At 47.2% G+C, this 16155-nt stretch overlaps 8 protein-coding genes across 8 annotated transcripts; 3 read left to right on the top strand and 5 right to left on the bottom strand.

Moving 5' to 3' along the window:
- Positions 1 to 1670: 1670 nt before the first annotated feature.
- Positions 1671 to 2303, bottom strand: EV420DRAFT_875407 (uncharacterized protein). Its single transcript, XM_060483834.1, has one exon. The coding sequence runs from the start codon at positions 2206 to 2208 to the stop codon at positions 1879 to 1881; it is 330 nt and encodes a 109-aa protein (XP_060326173.1). The 5' UTR covers positions 2209 to 2303; the 3' UTR covers positions 1671 to 1878.
- A 1145-nt stretch (positions 2304 to 3448) lies between these two features.
- Positions 3449 to 4721, top strand: EV420DRAFT_876019 (uncharacterized protein). The gene is made up of 5 exons (XM_060483837.1): positions 3449 to 3509; positions 3569 to 3611; positions 3662 to 3811; positions 3866 to 4434; positions 4489 to 4721. Exons 2-4 carry the CDS (start codon positions 3608 to 3610, stop codon positions 4417 to 4419), a joined length of 708 nt encoding a protein of 235 aa, XP_060326172.1. The 5' UTR covers positions 3449 to 3509; positions 3569 to 3607; the 3' UTR covers positions 4420 to 4434; positions 4489 to 4721.
- Positions 4722 to 4968: 247 nt separating this feature from the next.
- Positions 4969 to 6606, top strand: EV420DRAFT_1622417 (uncharacterized protein; the record flags this gene model as incomplete). Its single annotated transcript, XM_060475803.1, has 7 exons — positions 4969 to 5006; positions 5074 to 5312; positions 5521 to 5861; positions 5979 to 6152; positions 6211 to 6300; positions 6355 to 6405; positions 6460 to 6606. 7 exons carry the CDS (start codon positions 4969 to 4971, stop codon positions 6604 to 6606), a joined length of 1080 nt encoding a protein of 359 aa, XP_060326171.1.
- Positions 6607 to 6927: 321 nt separating this feature from the next.
- Positions 6928 to 8430, bottom strand: EV420DRAFT_1622416 (stretch-activated Ca2+-permeable channel component-domain-containing protein; the record flags this gene model as incomplete). Its single annotated transcript, XM_060475802.1, has 5 exons — positions 6928 to 7002; positions 7028 to 7114; positions 7219 to 7553; positions 7598 to 8020; positions 8073 to 8430. The coding sequence occupies 5 exons, from the start codon at positions 8428 to 8430 to the stop codon at positions 6928 to 6930; spliced, it is 1278 nt and encodes a 425-aa protein (XP_060326170.1).
- Positions 8431 to 8447: 17 nt separating this feature from the next.
- On the top strand, positions 8448 to 11007 carry EV420DRAFT_1568788 (ABC1 family-domain-containing protein). The gene is made up of 5 exons (XM_060474192.1): positions 8448 to 8890; positions 8944 to 9079; positions 9129 to 9506; positions 9560 to 10352; positions 10405 to 11007. Exons 1-5 carry the CDS (start codon positions 8657 to 8659, stop codon positions 10724 to 10726), a joined length of 1863 nt encoding a protein of 620 aa, XP_060326169.1. The 5' UTR covers positions 8448 to 8656; the 3' UTR covers positions 10727 to 11007.
- EV420DRAFT_1339255 (uncharacterized protein) lies at positions 11008 to 12224 on the bottom strand. The gene is made up of 5 exons (XM_060468910.1): positions 11965 to 12224; positions 11825 to 11908; positions 11689 to 11769; positions 11507 to 11628; positions 11008 to 11448 (listed from the first exon to the last, which is right to left on the bottom strand). The coding sequence occupies exons 1-5, from the start codon at positions 12130 to 12132 to the stop codon at positions 11340 to 11342; spliced, it is 564 nt and encodes a 187-aa protein (XP_060326168.1). The 5' UTR covers positions 12133 to 12224; the 3' UTR covers positions 11008 to 11339.
- Positions 12225 to 12651: 427 nt separating this feature from the next.
- On the bottom strand, positions 12652 to 14198 carry EV420DRAFT_1483809 (kinase-like domain-containing protein; the record flags this gene model as incomplete). The annotated part of the gene is made up of 8 exons (XM_060470013.1): positions 12652 to 12798; positions 12845 to 13021; positions 13085 to 13281; positions 13390 to 13548; positions 13639 to 13821; positions 13890 to 13945; positions 13987 to 14037; positions 14086 to 14198. 8 exons carry the CDS (start codon positions 14196 to 14198, stop codon positions 12652 to 12654), a joined length of 1083 nt encoding a protein of 360 aa, XP_060326167.1.
- A 666-nt stretch (positions 14199 to 14864) lies between these two features.
- Positions 14865 to 15661, bottom strand: EV420DRAFT_1483808 (uncharacterized protein; the record flags this gene model as incomplete). The annotated part of the gene is made up of 5 exons (XM_060470012.1): positions 14865 to 14973; positions 15029 to 15151; positions 15229 to 15284; positions 15341 to 15436; positions 15497 to 15661. The coding sequence occupies 5 exons, from the start codon at positions 15659 to 15661 to the stop codon at positions 14865 to 14867; spliced, it is 549 nt and encodes a 182-aa protein (XP_060326166.1).
- Positions 15662 to 16155: the final 494 nt, after the last annotated feature.

Below are 16155 nucleotides of genomic sequence, written 5' to 3'. Positions count from 1 at the left end.
CTCATCCTGTGGCTCGTTGATGTCCTTGGCTACGCGGCTGCTCACTGTGATGCTGAAACTAGAAAGAATCCCGCAGCCTTGCGCCACTCCCTAGACGAATTCTGGCGGCTGGAGCGGCCAACGGTGATATCGTAGTGTAAACCATATCCCAGGCGTGCCCTATTCGCAAGCTCTATTCCGGATTGCTCTGGCTTACGAAACTTCTGTCTCTTGCAAGTTCCACCTTATATCAACCTTAACGCCTGATTTTCTTTCGACTGGTGCATTGTCTGGTGAAAAGATAACCCTAAAGCAAGTATCTATCAGAAGGCTGACATATACCCTTGTCTGCCGGTACATTCGAATGGTTCTTGTGACCTGGAGACGGAACTTCTTTTTATAAATGTCCCCCCTCCCCCAAAAGACCCACTAATCCACGAAGAATTTCTTCCTGATGGCTCGATCTTTTCCTGCCCATCACTTTTCCACTACAGTCATACAGCCCGAAGGTAGCTTCGAATCTGTCCATTTCAATTGAAACTTATGCATATCTTTAGGACCTTTGATGCCCGTCCGAAATGGGCGGGATGGCTATTCAGACCCTCACAACAGTGTTATAGGTGATCAAGGCCACTTTTATGGATGATCGAAGATATACAACCAAGGTTTTAGCGCCTCAGCCACCACGAAAGACATATTTAGAATGCATGAGATCGTTGCTGCCTTTCGATCCTCACACCTATACTGCTTTCTCTTTCTGAACCTATTCGAACGTCGTCTTCCACGCTGCCTAATTCTGCTTGACTTCGTGCTTTGTAGTATGAATGTCACAGCTCAGGCAATATAAAATGAAGGTGACGGTGTTACGCCCATTTTCCATTCCCTCACTTCCTTTCAGACGTTCTATATTTCTTGAACGACAGAATGATTACTTAAAGCAGGAGGAGGGTCGGAGCCGCATTGTAGAGATGCAATGATCATGCAACCAGCGCCTACTACGTTGGAGGCATCCGTTTTATTGGTTTTTCTGACGCTTGCTATTAAATTTTCTTCGTAAAATTTCCTTATCTAGCGACTCCAAGGCAATCTATAACTCTCTGCCAATAAATGCGGTAGAAGCAAGTAAGCACCCCTGCTTCAAACTATTCCTTTTCTGTCTGATGTTGACGGTCAAGGTCGGCTACATTGGAGCCAAAAGGACAAACAAGTGACGACTCGGCGCGACGTTCCTGAATTACCAGGGTTGTCGTCTTGTTGATATCCTTGGACACAGTGGACGATCAGGCGCCTATGTGGCGTCGATACGAGAGTCTATTATACAATGGGGAAAATCAATCCACGGCAGCGGAAGACATCATTAGTATCAAGATATACATTCTAGTTTCAAATGTAATGAATCTGAATCTGAACCTACTTAAACCTCTTGAGGGCTGTTCGGCGCGGAAAGGAATAACTCCCGGCGATCCGGCGACTAACTACTGACGGCTAGTCGACCCTGCCCGCTTACGGGAAGAAAACATGACTATCTTGATATCACTTGGCGGTACCGTAGCGGGAAGATAGCTCACGGAGTGCCACTATACCGCTAAAATTTCTCCTTTACAGTATGAGATTCCAAGGCCTTGATACCGGAGGAATAATGGACAGTATCATGAGTCGTCCGAGCAAACCGGCAAAAACTTGAAATCCTTACGGAAGGCTGATATAGCTGGTAAGTACGAACCCAACTGGGGTATAGTGACAAATGAAAATGCGCCGGAGAAGATGGTCATGTACAAGGAGAAAAGTCTAGAAATTCCATGACGAAATGATACGTTTTGATAATTCGAGACAATATGAGGTTCCAGAGAACCATTCTTTGTTCAAGCGGGCTTCGTTAGTAGTCCAAACAAACAAGTCTTACTCGCCGGATTTACTATACTGCCCAGTCGATGTTACATATGAATCCAAGTATCCTCGACAACATCGACGATTTCCGCGACACCTACAGGCGGCAAACCTGTGGCGTAAAGTTCCTGAATTCCATTTTGCAAGCCCGACCATGTTTCGCTGGTTGATCTTGCTCGGCAGCAAAAGGAAGCGCGCGCTGGATTCATGTAGCTCCAATATTAAGCTGATGTGAATCGGATTGAATGGAACGGTCAAAATCAGGGAGAAGGGACACATTGACATCATAAGGGTCAATGCTAGCGGGCCCTGGTGACCGACAAGCACCCAGCTATCACCCATATACCAAGTATTCTTTCAGCCGCTGTATGCCTTTCAAACGGGCGCGTTTCTACTTCAAGTTCGATGTGATGCATGTTCCAGAGCCCCCTAGACTGAGACGACTGCAACAAGGCACTCCAAAATATATTCGACCTAGCATCCGCCGCCCTCAGAAAATGATGCGTCGATGCGTCGTTCCGTGAGCCTGAGATGTGGCGTATTTCACTGAGTCGGAGGGGCCAGACCGTCCAGTGCATACTGGCCTATGCCTGGAAATTTGAAAGATCGACACGATCGGAGGTGAAGATCGTTGATCACTTCGTGTATGATTTCCGAGAAATCCAGGAAAGACAAGGAGGAGCAGGAAAGTCTTTTCTCAAGCTTGGCGGTCAACAGAGGATGTATACTATTTGACAAGAATCCGCATTGGGTCCGTCGCGCTAGAGCACAGCACTGAGCATATCCAGTGTCCACTGTCGGTAGAGAGGTCGGAATAGCTCCGTAAGCAGGAGAAATATTAGGGGAACCGACAGACAGTGCTGTGTACAGACCTAGACTTTTGAGAAGGATCGCCAAAGCTATTTCTGAATGAGAGTCTGACCCGAAGAAGAGGTCCGTAGATATGACCCTAACAGTCAGTGAACCGACCAATCAGAGGATCGATATGAAAGGTACAGCTTAGTAAGCACCCCCTGACATCCTTGAAGCCGACCTGGACGAAATTCGAGGTGTATTAAGAGTTGACAAGGGGATGTATTGATCCATGCCATCACACGTTCTCCGTTCCTATAAATACGGTCATGTATTGTTTCCCGCTCTTTCCTCCAACTGCCCCGCCTTGTCTGTCCACTGGATCGCGTTTCGTGTAAAGTAACACAGGTTTCTCAGCCACAGTCATTGGAACTCCTGCTGATCATTGCTTTATGTCTTAGACTGTCATATTATAAAACACCCTTCCTCCACATAACTCCAACTTCCCTTCAATCTTGTCATGACTGGTTATGGGCCTATTGGTACGCCTCAAGGTTCCCCTTTATTTTACCACCTCTAACTACAAATCTAGGTTACTACAACAACTCACAAATTATGAATCCGTACATTCCTACTAGTCTTTCAGACGACCGCAATCGCAATTCCAATTTTGCTCCTGGGAACGAAGGACTTTGCCTCTTACCGTCAGATGGTAAGCCAAGATATCCCTATTATCCTTGTCCACTTACTGAGTACCTCTGTAGGCGGTGTCAATGCCTTAGGTACCTACGATTGTTGGAACAACATTCCTTCCTCTGCACTGCCTTCCAAGGTTCACGCGCACGGAGCTAGTACGTTATCCGTACACATGGCTATTCGCCTACCGCCGTGTCTTACTTGACTCGCTTAGCTTCTCAATTTCATTCTTCATTAAAACAAATTCCGCACCATGAGCACGGTTCGTTTGATTCTTCATTGTTACTTTTTCTGACCATTTTCTCAGAAGGCTACGCATACGCGAACTCTCCTCCGTCATGGCCACATCATTCGGAACGCGATGTCTCCACCCTTCCACCGTATTTTCCCGTAGGCGAAATAGGAGCGGCACCCTCGTCGTGGTCTCCGAATTCTGCAGACCTACAGACTCCCGATCGTAAGTCGGCCTGGTTCGGTTTCTCCTTGATATCAATCTCACACTTAGACATAGTGGGATTCTCCTCACCCGCGCTCTCAGACGATTGCCAGAATGTATTTGATCTCCAATTTGGCCACTCGATAAATTCGGCTTCCACGGAATCAATCTCCCAAAATATGTCGTACTCTTCGCTACCGCAAGATAGATCAAGACATCAAGGGATCTCGTCTCATTTTCCAAGTGGCTCACACGAGGTGATCCAACATGTTCCTCTCAAGAAGCCTGTCTCCTCTTCGTCCAGGGCAAATGATAGTGATGACGCTGCTCAACGCAGAAGATACCCCTGCCTTGTAGCTGGATGCGGTCGTCGCTTCACGAGTCAATACACCCTGAAGGTGCATACAGAAGCTCACAAACCTAAACCGCGGGTGTCGTTCCCCTGTACCTTGGGATGCAATGAGTGGTTTTCGCGTCAGCACGATCGACTTAGGCATGAGGTCGCCAAGCATAACAAGATTTGCGAGTTCTCATGCGATGTTTGTGGGAGATTCTTCTCAACCGCCAAGACGTTGGGCAATCACAGATGTCCTTTGGCGCAAGGGGAGACTCGATGGGTACATCACTAAATTATTTGTTTATTTGTATGTGGACGCTTTCATAATTTATTTGCGGGTACTTATAATTTGCTCTTGCAGAGACGACTCGACTGGCATATTTCAACTTGAGATGGCGACAGTATATTAACCTGTATTCGTCATAGTCATGGAGATTTTACACGCCTTGTATGACCATCTTGAAATCACCTACTCTCTACGCTACAGTCATTATATTCGCTCCTTGTACAGTAACTATCTCTATGCTAAGCACAACAACACGTCATTCGTTTATAATAAACGAATAATTGCTGTCAGCGCCGCAAATTTCGCTGAAAGCTAATCTCCGGCACCATACACTACATAACACGGACACTGATCCCGACGTCGTAAACGGTAATCCACCACGGTCAGCGCATCTTCATAATCTGCGAAGATCGTTCTTGTTATGGCGTCCGATTCTTTTAGAACGATGCGTCATGGGTAGCATCTGACCATTCAATCCTCACATATACTCGGCGGCGTGTGAGTTGGGCCTACCGCAGTGACTACACTCGTACCCCAATATTCACCCCAGAACCAATGGCAGAACTGAATCAGAAGCTTCGTGTTGCTATCATGTACGTCTATCACTGTCACTTTCGAAAGCACTTAAGCTTAAGATTACCGGGTTTCAACAACCGGCAGCGGAGGGGGCATTGGGGGCCTTACGTGCGCTATCGCACTCAAAGATTGTAAATCGTTAGAGGTTGAACTATACGAATCCGCGTCCCAGCTGACAGAAATCGGAGCTGGCATCACGCTGTGGCACCGTACATGGACTATTTTGAAGAACCTTGGATTGGAGAAAGATTTTTTGGAGATAACTGACGAAAAGCCTCGGGACGAGCCTGGTACGAAATCTCAGCCGCTGCGTGTATCGGATCGTGAAGGCACTGATGTTACCTCGTAGGCCCCTTATTCATGTTTCGGCGAGGGGATTATGCACCTGGGTCCGACCTCTTCGAGCTTATGTCTACAGGTCAGACAAGGGCGCTGTCGTCAATCACTTTCTAACGGGACATTGACAGGCGCCTTTTTCGCAGGCGGGTGCTTCGGTCCTATGACCGCCGTCCATTTGATAACGCTTACTAGGTGGATTCCATCGCCACGATGTTCAGAAGGCGCTCTTGAAAAACCTGCCTCCCGGGGTTACATGCCACCTGTCCCACCGGCTCGTTAGTTACTCAGAAACTAAAGATGGAATCCAACTCGAATTCCAAAACGAGCGCACTGCTTTTTGTAATCTGCTCATCGCAGCTGATGGAATTAAAAGCATCGTCCGAGCGAAGCTGATGGCCAAACTGTATCCAGAAATCGATAGCAAAATTATCGCACCCGTTTTCTCAGGGACCCTTGCATACCGAGGGCTATTTCCTGTTGGCGACCTTGCAAAACGATGGCCCGGACATCGTGCACTAAAGAAGCGAATGGTGGTGAGTGTGTATATAAGGCAGTACCAAGACTTACATGAGGCTAGTACTGCGGGAAAAATAAGGTGACTGGCAGCGCGCGACTTTTCCCTTCCGGACGTCGGTCTGACATTTCCTAAGCACATCGTTGTATACCCCGTATCACAAGGTCGGTTCATCAATGTGGTCGCATTTAGTTCGGTCCTGTCAGATGAAGGTAAACCATTCGATGGACCTTTTGTTGCAGAAGCAAACAAAGACAAGATGATGTCCAATTTCATGGACTGGGAGGACGAAATAAAGGTTCTTCTACAGGCGAATAAAATCCCATCACGTTTCAAAAGACGATTTGACTGATTGCGCACCAATACAGTGCATTGATAACCCCACAGTATGGGCCATACATGCGCTCAATCCATTGGGATTATACGCTTCTGACCGAGTTGTGCTCCTCGGTGACGCGGTACGACAGTTGCAGACGGAGTATGGTTCAATCATTCAACCTATGTTTGTGCAGGCTCACGCTATGACACCGCATCTCGGTGCAGGGGCAGGACAAGCTATCGAGGTACGCCCCTCAGCCTTCGAATAATCAGATTCGAAAGTTCTACATTGTCGACAGGATGCATACGTCCTTGGGTCCCTGTTGTCCAAATCAGCAGAAACACTTGAATCGATTCCAGAGGTACTGGCCGCTTACAACAAGATCCGTCAACCATATGGGAACTACATCCTCTCTACAGCAAAAACAGAGGGGTTCCCTATATGAATTCAACGCACTAGGGTTCGAAGATATCCGAGATGGCGGCGACCGTCTAAAACCCAGGCAGATGGAAGACATGATGGAGAAGGTGAAAGAAGGTTGGTCGTGGGCATGGTCAACTCTGGACCTCGATCAGGAGGAATGCCAAGACGCTGTAGCACCAATACGGTAGTAGTTCACGTGTAACCAAGTCACCCTATGCACCTTTATCTTACCCACAGCTAAGAGTGGAACTGAACAAATAATCCCTGTTCGCGCCCCTGAAAACATGAACTGGAAAAAGAATTGATAAATTATAGCACGCAAAAATACAGCAAAATCTTGCCCTTATCCATAGTTACACCAAACATTCCCATAGCGATCCTGCGAAGTCCCCGAAGATCCTTCGCCCTCTACACCCGTCTATGCCGCTATCTATATATCCTACACCGTAGCTGCTTGAAGCATTGAACTGCTCCGTTGGACATCGAAAGCCAAGGAAGCTTGGACAAGCTCGGTCAGCAGCATTGCAACGCTCCAAGCATGGCAAGTAGCGCCGTATAAGTATCGTTGAAAGATGGAAAGTTTGAATTTCTAGGCGCGACAGTCGTTGGACTGCGGTAGCAAAGCTGAGAAGACCTTTTGAGCACCATCGGAAGCCACTATGGTCCCATTATTTGAGTTTGCCTCTCCACAGCGGGGGAAGCTGATGGTGCATAGCCATCTCCGATATTCCCGCTGACAATCATTACAAGACACAAGAGGCGAATAGTCATCGCGGCCGCAGGCAAAGGTCGTAAGCGTTATAGTGAAGTTGGTCAATGAGGATATGAGGGGAATCTGAGATTTGTGAAGGGAGATTGGTAGAAGTCGTAGGTTGATTGCGGGGATGGTTGGGAGAGAGGGACCGCATACGCGATGTTGGGGACAATAGGGCAGGTTGGATAATAGTGGACAAGAGAAAGACTCTAGGGCTATCGGTGAGAAGCATTAGCGCATATTGTTGGTATAGACGCACCAGATTTTGTTAAAAAGTACATGGGTCCACTGACGACGGTGTTGTCAATTATAACATAGGCGGTATAATTTGTTGCAGGCGTCAAATCGTCAATAATCCACTGTGTTCGCCAACCATCTTCATTTGGAAGCCAAAAGGTCTGATTAACAATGTTTCCAGTGGAATTTTGACTTCGTAACGCGCAGCCTGTCTGCAATTTGGATGTCAGTGGACTAGATCCTGACGTCTCTGAGAAAATCAGCGAGAAATTATTGGACGTGGGAGGTATTGTAGGGATCGAGAGGTTCGCAGATGGTAGAGAGTAGTTTGGGTAGGTCGGCACTTCTGAGTCTGCTTCCAAGAAAACGGGAGAAAATATGATAGCCTGGGTTGCTGTGGTATCGCCCAGTGATGGAGGGTCGGTTAAAATTTTATGCATTGGTCCTAGAAGAATAGTTTAGCATTTGTATTATTAAGAAATGCAATGAGTACCCACCACTTTCTGACACGCCCACTTCGAAGGTAACGTCGCTGGTATTCTCCGCCGCCAATACACCTCCATTCGTAAATACACCCGCGAAGTTGCCGTATCCCTCATTCAGTAATATTTCGTATACGTCGGTACCGCCACCGAGTCCAGGATCATCTGCGTCTGCCGATGTATTTGTGACAAAAAAACGAGCAGAGGAGGCTGAAGAACACAAGGCGACTGAAACTGTGAGGTTGCTTGATTCCGGTAGGGTAAATGTCGACGATTCATCAAACGAAGACACGTCGTTCAGAGAAAGCTGCCGTCTTGTTTGTGCAATGACAATGGCGACATTGAGAAGGCACCAAAGGGTCTCCGGGAACATTTGGTGGATGTTCAGTTGTAACTGCGCCTGGTAAGTACAATTTCACTTGCCACGTGTCGACGGTCCTCCGGTCCGTGATTCCGGTCCGCTTCGTCATCGTCTGCCGACAAAAAAGTCAGGCTCGTCATCGACATTCATGTCACCGAAAGCTAATAAAGCCATTCACCCCCTCCTTTATTGACGCCGTTCCCTTCGTCGAAAATTTCTGTCGTTTGACGGTTCTGATATGAATCGCCTTGTCGCACAGCCGCTACTGCTGAGATGGATCCGTAAGGGAGTCGACGAGACGCTACACAGACGGTCGTACGCGTCATCTACATCACCTACAATAGCCCCATCTCGAATTGTGAAATATGCTCGTCGGACGGGCTACTTTATTGCAGGAGCAGGGGCCGTATACGCTTTGGATAGGCTTTTCAATGCATCGGCTATCACCCGAAACTGTAGAACGATATATACGGTTCGTTTGCTTCTTTCTATTCTATCGCTTGGAAATTGATTTGCCGTTTCAAGTGCGCCATGATAACGCTAGACTACAAATTTAATTTTACGCCAGAGAAGAGCGACCTCATACCGGAACTGCACCAACGCGTCGCGGATAGAATGTATAATTTATTCACTTCTAATGGAGGCTTGTATATTAAAATTGGTGCGCCTTTCTTGCCTCTAAATCATGCAGTGAATAATTCTTCCTTTAGGCCAAGCGATTGGTGCCAATGCCGCCTTTCTCCCTAAACCGATGCAAGAGAAATTTGCAAAGCTATTTGATGATGCTCCCCAGATTCCGTATTCCGAGGTTCTCTCGGTGTTCCGGTCTGAATTCGGGAGGCCTCCTAACGGTCCGAACGGTGTCTTTGAGTTTTTCGACGAAAATGCCATAGCTAGCGCTAGCATCGCCCAAGTGCATAAAGCCAAGCTGTGGCCGATGCCAGGAGACAAACAGGAACATTGGGTCGCTGTCAAGGTCCAGAAACCTGCTGTTTCTAAGCAGACCGAATGGGATCTCGGCGCCTATCGGATGGTCATGTGGATGTTTGAAAACTGGGCGTTTGATTTACCGGTATACTTTGTCGTTGGTGAAGATTTTTAGTACCTCCATGAAAAGGCTTCGACTGACACCTGTCCCCAGACTTCGTCGCCGACCATCTACGGCAAGAGCTGGATTTTATTCGGGAAGCCGATAACGCCAAACGGACTGCTGCGTTGATTGCTTCAGAACCTCGATTGTCTGACAAAGTGTACATACCGAAAGTCTACGACGATCTCACGACGAAGAAAGTCATGACAGCCGAATGGATTGATGGTGTACGGTTTAGTGATCGGCAAGGCGTGTTCGACCTAATGGGCGAGAAACCGTCGAGATTGGGAGCATACATGATACCTTTGGTCGTTTCACCCACGGAGATGCATTCAGACTCGCCTCTCCCGTCTCGACCACTCCGAGGTGGCGTCAAGGCTGTTATGCAGACAATGGTCGAGCTTTTCAGTGCGCAGATGTTCAGCTTCGGTGTGATACATTGCGATCCACACCCGGGCAATATTCTCATACGGCCGAATCCTGCCAATCCAGAGACGCCTCAATTGGTTTTGCTTGACCATGGGCTTTATGTGACCGTTGGTGACGAGTTCAGAAAACAGTGGGCTGGCCTCTGGAAGTCGCTTTTGCTTTCGGACTATTACGCCGTGGAGAAAATTGCAAGAAGTTGGGGCGTCGGTCTACCTGACTTATTTGCTAGTGCAACACTCATGAGGCCTGTGAGACTCAAGAAGGTGGACAAGGAGAAATTCGCGCGAGAGATTGAGGAGATCAGTAGGATGAGCCAGTATGAACAGAGCGTGAGGATGAAGGCTAAGTTGAAGGAGTTTTTGATTGACACCGACAGGTTGCCCAAGGCGCTACTTTTCTTGATGCGCAATATGCGGTAAGTAGTAGTGATCTCGATGGCTAAAGCGCACTAATAAACAGTGCTGTAGTATCGTGCAAGGTAATAATCAATCCATGGGCGCCCCCGTTAACCGTGTGAAAATCACTGGATATTGGGCTTCACGGTCATTGACGTATACACACGATCTCCCCCTTGGACAACGCATAAAAGAATACTGGGGCTATGTTGCCTTCCGAGGTATCATGTTTTCCTTGGACGTCCTCTTCTGGGCCATTCGATTCCGACAGTGGTTCTGGCTAAAGCTCGGTCGGTATTCCTCCAACTTTGAAGACGAAGTTGAGAGGTCGATGCAAGTCTTTGCGAAAGGCAGCCTGGGAATGGATGTCAAAGGGGGCGTATTTCACGGTTAATATGATACACTGAATACATCATCAGTTTCCCTAAAGCAGATAGAGTTGGCAGTGAACTAAACGAAGTCTACTAGCAACTGGAGCGTACGGTAGCCACTCTAGTGAGTCTAACTTGCGGCTCACCATAAATCTACAATGGGATCGGACAACCATCATCGGCTCAAGCGCAATCGGCAGTGATGTCAGTGTAGAGTATAGATTCGACGACAAACGTTATAGGTTAGCACGCCGGTCGGGTGTTTCTTATATTTCAGAGATGTGTGGAAGTATCCTTTACATCGCACTGAATTAAAGACTAGATCGAATAAGCATATTGAAGATGAAGCACTTCAATTCGAATTTATATTCGGACATCATCGTACGGTAGCTTTGTTTTTTATTCAATGAGTGTGATCGCAAGGTGCTCAAACGTCAAATTTTAAAAAACTTGACATCGGGAAGGAAGGAATGCTATGGAATTGTGGCCTGATAAAGCATCTGGCCAACGCCGGGGTATCAAGTAGTTAAAGTTGGTGAAAAGTGAGTAAAACGAATAATAACGAGTCCAAGATGTGCTAAAGTCCGTGGTGCATCAAGATTCAAGGATGTTCAATGGAGAAAAAATCATGACGTGTTAGAGTAGTGAAAGCCAATCGTCGAAGTTAGTGTATGGGAGAGTGTCTCCAGTCAAGGTCCAGTCGAGGATGTAATTCCACCAGTTCGTCCTTACGAACTCAACATCACTATATTTGAAAGTCAACGCGAAATTATTTAAATTAACCGGAGAAGCGTTGTACACACCTAGGCCAGACGGTGGAGTCGATGGCCGTGAGAGCCCCGTAGAACCAGTCAATGTAATTCTGGAAGGTGATGGGACACCCGCCTTCTTGCCAGGCGCAATCACCAACAATGTTTGCATATATCTGATAGCCATCCGTAAGAATGCAGTTATACTGAGCGAATTATGTAGCGGATCTACTCACGTTGTAATTCAGATGGGGAATATCACTCGCATTACCGATGTTGGAGTCGTAACATTGTGCTAATTTCACGACTGGATAAGTCTATGTAAATGTGAATATCTTGATTTGGTGGGATAAATTAAGGAACTATACTCACACCTTGACAGGTAGCAGCGGTGACGCAGCTATTTTTGCTCCACAGATCTTCAGTGCCATTCAGATTCGAGATACAGTCATTGACCTGGGGAGGATCGCTAAGTAAACACCGCGCAAACTCAGACACAGAAAAGAACTTACCAACTTTCCACAAGAAGCATCATAGATGTTGTGGTATATTCCTATGTACTTGATCAAGGGGACACATTCGGGTGAAGGAAAGTCCGCGCGTGCGTCAAGCTCGTGGTGTATGACCACAGCGGAAGCAACCGACGCAGTGAGAAGCCCAACCAAAGCTGCAAACTTCATGGCAGATGCTAGTAAGAACAAAAATGTCGAGTTGCGAGGTTGTAAAAGCTCACAGAGAAATAAATGAAGGACCCTCCGGCCTTTTATACCTAGAAATGTGTGTCACGTTGGCTAGTGATGCCGTATACATAGCCTCCTGCCATATGTTAATGGAGTCGAGAGACGGTCAAGCTAGCCCGCCGTGCCGCTGTCGCCATGAGTGGGCGGCCACATAAGTCATAACAGACAGGGCTTGGCGATTAGTATTGATCCTTAGAACGCCGATTGTTTCCGGGGCTGTTCTGAAGCAGGGGATCATAACGAAGAGTAGTGCTGGGCGTTTAGTGTTCTACAGGCAAAATAGTGACGGAGAATTGTGACTCGGCCCTGACAACGGGACGGTGTTTCAGATTTCAGGCCCTTTACATAAGTTAACGAATAGAATAGAATAATGAAGGGACATACATGGTTGTATGCACATCGTTGTGTCAGATAATTGACATTTGTGATGAGCACTGAGAACTGAATATATGGACTATCTCAAGTCTGCTTGTTCCATATCCAGTCGCAACCCAGCCACAAATCGTTGACCGATTTCCTTTCAGCAGCCGCAACAAAAATCTGCGCAAACATCTCCTGCAGCTCAAGAGAGATGCCATCTGGTATGGGCATGATAAACGCAGTAATCTACAAACGTCGTGAGTTGCTGTAACAGATAAAGCATCTGAATTACCCTTTTCATCGCTTCAAAGTGCCCAAGTCCTTTTCGTGTCCATGGATGGCCGCCACACAGCATCTCGATAATCGTACACCCGAAACTCCAAACATCGACTTTCGTCCCACAGTACTTGGCGTTATTGACTATTTCGGGAGCCATCCAGGGAACCGTTCTCGCAAATGTTCGCGCGTTCTCTATGTAAATAAGGGAGGCTAGTTCAAGTGACGTAGAATGAACCCCGTAGGGATGACTTACCAAGTAATGGTTTCGCGAGGCCAAGATCGGCGATCTTGACGCATCCGTCGAGGGTAACAGATTAGCACCTTTGATGTCCCTGTGGACTATGGGCGGGTCCTGGCTGTGCAAATACCCAAGTCCATCAAGGATTTGACGAGCGACAGCACGAGCATCATCTTCGGGTATTTTACCCAGCGTTTTTGTCATGCCTTCAACTGTACCACCGGAGATGTACTCCATAATTATGCTCAATTCACGATTTTCGTAAGAAGAACCTATCTGGATCCATTAGCTTGTACAACCAATATACTCTGCCAACCTACCGATAAATCGAACGATGTGGATGTGATCCAAACGTTTGAGTAAGCTCTCTTCGTTTGCCAGAGCCGGTCTGCCACGCGGAAGAGTACAGCGCTTTTCGGCAAAGACCGCCTTACTCACAGTGTCATACAAGATATTAACCGAGCCGAAATTGCCACTCCCTATGAATGAACCGCGGCGACAAGATCGAACGGTATCTGCGATATGTAATGTCTGAATCCACTCGTGAGATATAGAACGGAATGGCCCACCTGGATCAAAGTTGATTTTCTCGACGCTTTGACCGAGCCAGAAGTTTTGACGACAGCTACGGAGGATGACGGCATACAAGAGAATGGAGAATGTCTTCTCTTCTTGTGAAGATTCACTACTGTTCTGGATCTGCAGGGTTTCCGTATTCGTCGTTCCACCCAGCTGCAGTGTCTGAATGAGGACTGAGTTAAGAGGGTGCAGACTAGCAGAAATCAGCCTGGTATATTTGGTGATTATAAGTGGTGTATACTTGAGGTGTCCGCCGTATCGTAAGGTTGGGCTGATACAGAATCCTTGATGAGGAACCTAGTCGAGAGAAAAGCAAAATAATGCAAACATAGCATTACCAATTCACTTCGGGATCACGGATCTCAACATTCTCAGCCACTTCTTTGAGCCTGCATCTTATTGAGCTGGATTGCTGTCATGAAATGAAAAGAACCTACTGCTGAACCAAATCTGTGTCCTGCTTAGATAAATCGGAGACGGGAGTCTTGCTTTGAACGACGTGTAAGCCCCAGGCTTTGCAGGTGGCATCCCACAGTTGCAGTTCCGACATATTTCTTTTAGCAATATAAGTGGGTTTTTGCGATGATCGTATCGATCGTATCTTTTTGAGGCGGAGAAGGAGTGCTTTGTTAGCTGACAGCGATGTGGCCCACTTTTGAGGTTACTTCTTTGCCGATTCAACGCCATTATAGAACTGAGCCTGAAGTGCAGGCTCCGGGAAGCTCCCGGGCCTGCAAAGGTTTGTCCGGCAAAATAGCCAATTTTGACCCTCATATGTAACGATTTAGGGCCAAAATATTATGCTAACTCGGACAGAGAGTTTATCGAGCCGGCTCTCCGGGAGGCCTAACCGGGAATTTCTGCAAATCTTGGAGGACATCAGGAGAGTACCATCTGCCTTGATCTGTAGGCTTATTTCCTTAGGTCTTTCTCGATTTCTTACTTGTTATTATTTCTTCATGTCGTTTTCTCCATGATCTATCATCGTCTGTTTTGCAGTTCACATATTCTCTTACTGTAAGAGTACTTAGTACATCCCCCAAACCCAGGAGGCCTAGATTTGGGTGAAAGTCGTGGTAGTGATGCGGATAGGTAAAGAATGGACTCTCATCAGCGCATGGCTAAGCATGGCAGCGGATAATCATGTTCATTACAAGCCGGGATCAAACAGAAAGTAAGCAGTCTTGAATACTGAATCTAACATAATGACTCGCGATTAGCTGTTGGAATAGTGAAGCCAATCATCGAAATTGGTATATGGAAGAGTGTCCCCAGTCAGTGTCCAGTCAAGAATGTAACCCCAGTTTGCTTCTACGTTGGCAAAGCTACAATGGAAGATATATCAAAATCAATCAAAAGGAGGGGGGGAATCACACATACTCAGGCCATATAGTGGCATTAACAGCTGAGAGGGCGCCGTAAAACCAGTCGACTGTAGTTCTGGAAGGTAATAGGGCACCCGCCTTCTTGCCAGGCGCAGTCACCAACGATGTTTGCATATATCTGATTAACCATCTAAGAATGTCATCGTACCAAGTCATATATACGACTCACATTGTAACTCAAGTGTGAAAGATCACTTCGCATTGCCGACGCCGGTGTTGTAACATTGCGCCAATTCTACGAGAAGATTGGTCTGTGTAATTTCAGTGTAAGTTGGGTGACCCGATGAACCACTTGAAATGGACTCACGCCTTGACAGGTAGCAGCAGTGGCGCAGCTCGTCTTGCTCCACAGATAGATAGTTTCGCCTTCAGTTCCATTGACCTTTGCGAGACAGTCCCAGACCTAATGGTATATGGTTAACTACACGCTATGTGAGCTCCCAGCGTCTAAAATAAGACTCACCAATTGTGTGCAAGAGGCGTCGTAAATTTCATGATACATTCCAACGTTTTTGATGGCGTCCACGCATTGAGGAGAAGGGAGGTCTGCACGTGCATCAATTTGAGGTAGAACAGCAGCAGAGACTAACGACGCGCTGAAAAGCGCGAGTCCTAGTACAAACTTCATGAAGAGCAGTGGGATAGTGGCTAGTTCCGAAGACAGCACGAAGAATATTTATAGGAAGAACCTCTGCGCATTCTCATACTGGACGGCGCGTCATGATGTCGTATGTTGGTTCCTAGCCATATGTCAGCTCACGAGCCGGTCAGACTTACCCGCCGTGGGACCTCTGGTAGGCGACCCGTGCCCTAGGAGAACAGTCGACACTGCTATGTGTGGAGCATCGAACAGGTCGTAGTTATGAAAGCGTCTAGCCCGGCACATAGTTGTACTTATACGAAATTCTGCCGAAAACGAAGGGATTAGTAGAGACATGAATAGACGAGATTCCGTTTAGCCGTTGTTCTAGAGTTAGAGCAGACTAGATGAGAGGAGCCGGTCGATGGGCAACCGTGAGCTAGAAAGCTCTGCGGTTCCCTTGCAGTCCGAAACGCTCTTGAGATCTCCCGATAATTTTCATCACGCAGGCGAAAAGCGGTTCCGCGACAGATGCGTTTTAC

This window comes from Desarmillaria tabescens (genome assembly GCF_030435595.1).
Source record: "Desarmillaria tabescens strain CCBAS 213 chromosome Unknown EV420scaffold_44, whole genome shotgun sequence".
Taxonomy (NCBI): domain Eukaryota; kingdom Fungi; phylum Basidiomycota; class Agaricomycetes; order Agaricales; family Physalacriaceae; genus Desarmillaria; species Desarmillaria tabescens.
Note: the sequence above shows the minus strand (reverse complement) of the source record. Positions and strands in the feature narration are given on the sequence as shown.

What these genes read in the sequence shown, in the direction of transcription:
- EV420DRAFT_1568788 (XM_060474192.1), top strand. Translation starts at nt 8,657, where the DNA reads ATGAATCGCCTTGTCGCACAGCCGCTACTGCTGAGATGGATCCGTAAG. An exon ending in ACTGTAGAACGATATATACG is followed by an intron (nt 8,891 to 8,943) that starts GTTCGTTTGCTT and finishes TGCCGTTTCAAG; the next exon opens with TGCGCCATGATAACGCTAGA. An exon ending in TTCTTGATGCGCAATATGCG is followed by an intron (nt 10,353 to 10,404) that starts GTAAGTAGTAGT and finishes ACAGTGCTGTAG; the next exon opens with TATCGTGCAAGGTAATAATC.
- EV420DRAFT_876019 (XM_060483837.1), top strand. An exon ending in AGACCTACAGACTCCCGATC is followed by an intron (nt 3,812 to 3,865) that starts GTAAGTCGGCCT and finishes ACTTAGACATAG; the next exon opens with TGGGATTCTCCTCACCCGCG.
- EV420DRAFT_1339255 (XM_060468910.1), bottom strand. Translation starts at nt 12,132, where the DNA reads ATGAAGTTTGCAGCTTTGGTTGGGCTTCTCACTGCGTCGGTTGCTTCC. An exon ending in ATGCTTCTTGTGGAAAGTTG is followed by an intron (nt 11,909 to 11,964) that starts GTAAGTTCTTTT and finishes GATCCTCCCCAG; the next exon opens with GTCAATGACTGTATCTCGAA. An exon ending in GACTCCACCGTCTGGCCTAG is followed by an intron (nt 11,449 to 11,506) that starts GTGTGTACAACG and finishes TTTCAAATATAG; the next exon opens with TGATGTTGAGTTCGTAAGGA.
- EV420DRAFT_875407 (XM_060483834.1), bottom strand. Translation starts at nt 2,208, where the DNA reads ATGGGTGATAGCTGGGTGCTTGTCGGTCACCAGGGCCCGCTAGCATTG.